General features: G+C 39.8%; 1 protein-coding gene across 2 annotated transcripts in view; it reads left to right on the top strand.

The window, feature by feature from the left end:
- The first annotated feature begins 391 nt into the window (after nt 1-391).
- Nucleotides 392-4540, top strand: part of RAB6A (RAB6A, member RAS oncogene family) — a 22872-nt gene continuing 18723 nt past the window's right edge. Inside the window, exon 1 of one of the 2 annotated variants that reach the window (XM_009577036.1) lies at nt 392-446. In XM_009577036.1, the coding sequence (XP_009575331.1) occupies nt 417-446 (30 nt within the window). In that variant the 5' untranslated portion in view covers nt 392-416. The remainder of the gene's footprint in view (nt 447-4540) is intronic. The other variant, XM_009577035.1, reaches the window with a different exon arrangement.

A 4540-nucleotide genomic window follows, 5' to 3' on the forward strand; every position in this document is an offset into this window, starting at 1 on the left:
TGTTTGTAATAATTTGTTGTAGGGGTTGTCAGACCTATTACCTTTGTTCACTTAGTTCAACTAAAATTTCTGAATGACTTAGTAGAATCTGGAATGGTCAAATTATTTCAATTTTTGTCTAGAATCACAAATGTTTGAGAGTAAAACCGATGCTCAGGAATGATACAGGAGTCACCCTTTTTCAGAAAAAATGTGTCTACTAGTGACTTTGCAATTGTAAAGTGAAGTAACTGCTCTTTTGATTGTAGGAGGTTTAATTGCACAGTATGGATCTATTGGACTCAAAGTAAAATTCCTCCTGAAACCATTTTTGAATCACTTGTTTAAAACTTGCACTGAAATTGTTCCTTGAATCTGTGTTTTGTTTTGTTTTTTTTCTTCTTCTAGTGGGGAAGACTTCCTTGATCACCAGGTTCATGTATGACAGCTTTGACAACACCTACCAGGTAAATTAATCCATGTTATTGTCTTCTGTAAGGCCTGTCTGTTGCCGTGTCTCCTATTGCAAGAAGAATCCATTTGATTGCAGTGGATAACAGTTGGTACACTGACCAAATTCTTGACTGTAAAATCTTTAAGCTTTGTATTTTAATAACCTTTCAGAATGGCATTTCAGCATTGGATTCTGCTTGAGTAGCTTATCTGCTACTTGCAGCAGGGTAAGTTGTGGTTCGAAAGGATAGGCTTCTTGGGTATACCCAAGTAATAGCAGTTGTTAAATCTACCATTTTTTTTTTTTCACCATTTGCCACCAGACCATCACAGATCTAATGCCTCTCTGGGGAAAATGTAACAGGCACCTGGCTCTCTTAAAAAAGAAGTAAGCTGAGCAGCGAGAGGTTCTGCAGTGGGGTGAACAAGGACTCGTGGAGCAGAAAGCAGTGGACTGTAGGATTGGGTGTGTTTTAGGACACTATTTTATGCTGTCTGCTGGAACAAAGACCTCAAAACTGGTTGTTGTACACGTCCCCATCTGTAACTGCTTATTTTATGCTTATTTATTTATTATTTAAACAAGATTGGGGTTGGCAATGTTGGGGCTGAAGCAGGGGTTGTCTTTTATTCCAATTGGTCCTGCAGCCCCCTCACTGCTTCATGTTTGATGACAAATCAGTTCAAGTTGACACAAGCTAACTTTCCTAAATTCTGGGAGAGCAATCATTGTTGCCCACTCCCAGAATTTAAGATGAGCTTCAAAAGGTGCCAAGCCATAAAAGTACTTTAGTTTCACAAAGCGTATCTTCTCTAAGCAGAACATGCTTCATGACTTGGTTACAGTTGGTGACGTTCTGAATACACTAAGCTGAGAAAAATCTGTTCCCTGATGAATGTGAAGGGTTTTTTAGCGGGATGGGAGGAGGTGGTAATGGGAAAAAAATAAGAAAAACGCTGTGACTCTCTTGTTATTTAGTGTCTATCCAAGTATCTCCTTTGAATCTCTTTACCCCTTAATGATTTCCTTCCTCCCTCTTCAGTAATTCCTCATTGCTGCTGCTAGGCAAGTTGGGTAGAATGAGATGTAAGTTCTCACTTAACTATGGGAGAAGCAAAGCTTCTATGGTGTAGGAGGGCTAGAGTACACATCATTGCTCCCAAGGGAGCAAACATCCTTTCAAATTCTACCCACTGTAATTACATGGACATGTGAATGCAGTTCTTTTATTTAATCTGTTTCTTTTCCCACAGTATTTTTCTTTCAGGTCTGCTCCTTTTCTCTATGGAGCTTGCGTCCTAGTTCCTTCTTGAAGAGTTTTGACCCTCTGTGCTTTATGATAATATAGTTGTCTCCGTGGGAAGCTGGTCTCACATGATGTACTAAATGATTGCAAAATGAATGAGTGGGACTTAAAACAGTAAGAAATCTTGAGGGCTTACAAGATAGCTTCAATTTAGCTATCACTGATGTGTGCGTATTTTGGGTGTTAAAGTACTTGGTATGGTGTAATTCATCCAAAGACCTCTATTTTGCTGAAGTCATGACTGAGGTAGGGCGATATGTCCTATTTTGCTGTAGCTGGAAGAAAGAACGAGTCATAAAAGCTCCAGTAATTTGACCAAAATCACGCCACATGTTAGTGTCAAACCAGAATATAAATTTCTCGATGCCCAGGATTATATACAGACCTCTTAAAGCCAAATACTTGAATGATAATGCATATCAAACTGTGTATGTGCTTAACTGTAGCTGTAGGTTAGTTGATGGATGATTTGCTTGTTCTGGACATTTCTGATAAATTTTGAATGTATTATTTTCTGAAAGCTGCCACGACCTATCATTTGAACAAGGTTCTTTGTGTTCAGTTGGTAAAAATAGAAAGCTGGCATTTAATAAAATCTGTGCTGTGCATTAGTTTTCTTTCGCTTGCTGCTAGATAAGAGGAATTCAGCTGTTGCCCCCGTAGCTTATTAATAAACTGTTTTCATGAAAGCGGCATTTGTGAATCAAACAAGAACTCGCTGTGCTGTGTCGAGGAAACCCAAACACCTGAAATAAAACTGTGCCATTGGTGGTGTATATTTTCCCAGGAGTGATTCCTCTCCATGGACATGCTGGGAAAGATCTTCCCTGTTCTGTGGCACCTTATGTGATGTATGATGAAAGACCAACGTTGGCAAACATGATGATTCTGTGTATGTTATGCAAGAGAAGAATTATAGGCCATGTTTCCCTTTAGCGTCAGCCTCTTGGAGGAGGGGAGAGGGAGGACAGTGGTGAGTTGAAATGCTGGCCTGTGACTTGAAAGATAATTCAGGTTCTTGCTTTGCCTCAGGCTTCCTTGCATAGTCTTGGGTAATCTATGTCAGCAAGTATAGTCTATAAAATGGGGTAACAACAGTTTCTTACTAGACAGTAGCGTTGTAAGGACAGATGGATTAAAAAGTGTTCTCATACATGGCCCCATCTGTAGTGTGGCCCTCTTGAGCTTTTTTTGTTCTGCTTGTTGTCTTTAAACTTGCAATTGGGACTTACAGTACCACGCATCATGTTCAGAGCATGCTTAGTTCCTGCTTGTGAAATGCTGTGCACCACATGGAACAAGCGCGTTAAACCTGCCTCCGCTTTTATTGCAGTAATTAGCTTAGTTTCATATCCATGTATTTTTCTCCAACAGTAAGCAGACTTTTCCTCTACTCATACGTTGCACAGCTCTTCTTTACAACTGATCTGTAAAGATCCCCCAAGCTTTTTTGCTCCTTCTATCAGAATTGAGACAAAATGCCTCTTTGTAGGTTACCTATTTTAATAAAAGTCTGGGATCTAGAGTTTCTGAACCAGCTCCTTGACATCTGCTGCTTCTCTGTATCATTGTGATACGGTCAGAACAGTACAGTGGACAAATATATTTGACTGTAAATTATTCCATGTAATTCTTAAAGCTTGTGGGGGCTTAATTTAAGAGCCATTTCACAGCTTGAAAGTAACAGACCTGCCGTATGTTCTTCTCAACATGATTAGCACAAATATTTTCATCGCCCAGATCTAAAAGTAGTTTTGTGCTTGGCCTTTCTGTTGCATTTCCCATGCTGTGAGAGTTCAAGTGCAGGAATCTCACTGACTCGATGCATTTCTGTGTGGCACTTGCAGAGACTTCTTACGGCAGCGAGTGAGCTTCAGAGCTCTTGCTGCCATGCAGCTGCGTGGGAGGGATGGCATGAAGTACAGGCTGAGGCAGGTTTTGGGCTTTGCAGCTGATGTTCCAGCTCCTACTGAGAGCAGAGAAAATTTGAGTCTCCAGCAGTTTGTCAGCCAGAATGGGATCCTGACTTATATATATGGTGCAAGATCTTAGGGGTTTTGTAGCTTTTCTGCTGTAAAGCGAATTCAAATAGACATGAGGGAAAATAGAAGCATCTTTGAGGCAATCTTCCAAGGAATACCCTTTACCAAAACAATAGAAAACAAAAGCAGAAGGGAAGCATGTTGTTGCATTAGTCTTTTGAGGCTTCTCATATCTGCCTTACAGTTTTCAGTATCATCTCTCTATAATGTCACAGTTCTTGATGACAGGTGAAAATCACTGGGTAGCCATCTTGGGATCCACCAGTATTTATTTATCCTGTATGCATCTCTGGAACTCCAAGACTGCTGTCCTGATTCAGCCAGGAAGTTTTGTTTTCTGATGTGTTATATTTAGTTGCAAATGGAAATTCAATTTGGATTGTTGAGTTCTGCTTATTTAATTCATTTGCAGCTGTTTTTTTCTGTATTGCTCACAAGCAGACTGGCTGGCTCTATTCTTTATTCCTACCACGTAAAATATCTGGCAGAATACAAGGAATTAATTATGGGGATGTATAGTGAGAGCATAATAGCAGTCTAACAATATGGAGCATATACAGTAAAATAGACTTTCCATTAGAAATACCTGCTTCAGTGTGGGAGAGCAGGGAAGAAGTATCAAACCTCTTTGCCCTAGCTGAGAGACTTACCTCTTATCTGTTGTTTTTGGTTTTTTTTTTTTTTTCTTTTTTCTCTTTTTCTTTTTAAACCAATTGTTTGGAACATCTTCCAGGCTCCATTGGTGTTGCTGAGTGGTGC

Source organism: Fulmarus glacialis, unplaced genomic scaffold, assembly GCF_000690835.1.
Source record: "Fulmarus glacialis isolate BGI_N327 unplaced genomic scaffold, ASM69083v1 scaffold12094, whole genome shotgun sequence".
Lineage (NCBI taxonomy): Eukaryota > Metazoa > Chordata > Aves > Procellariiformes > Procellariidae > Fulmarus > Fulmarus glacialis.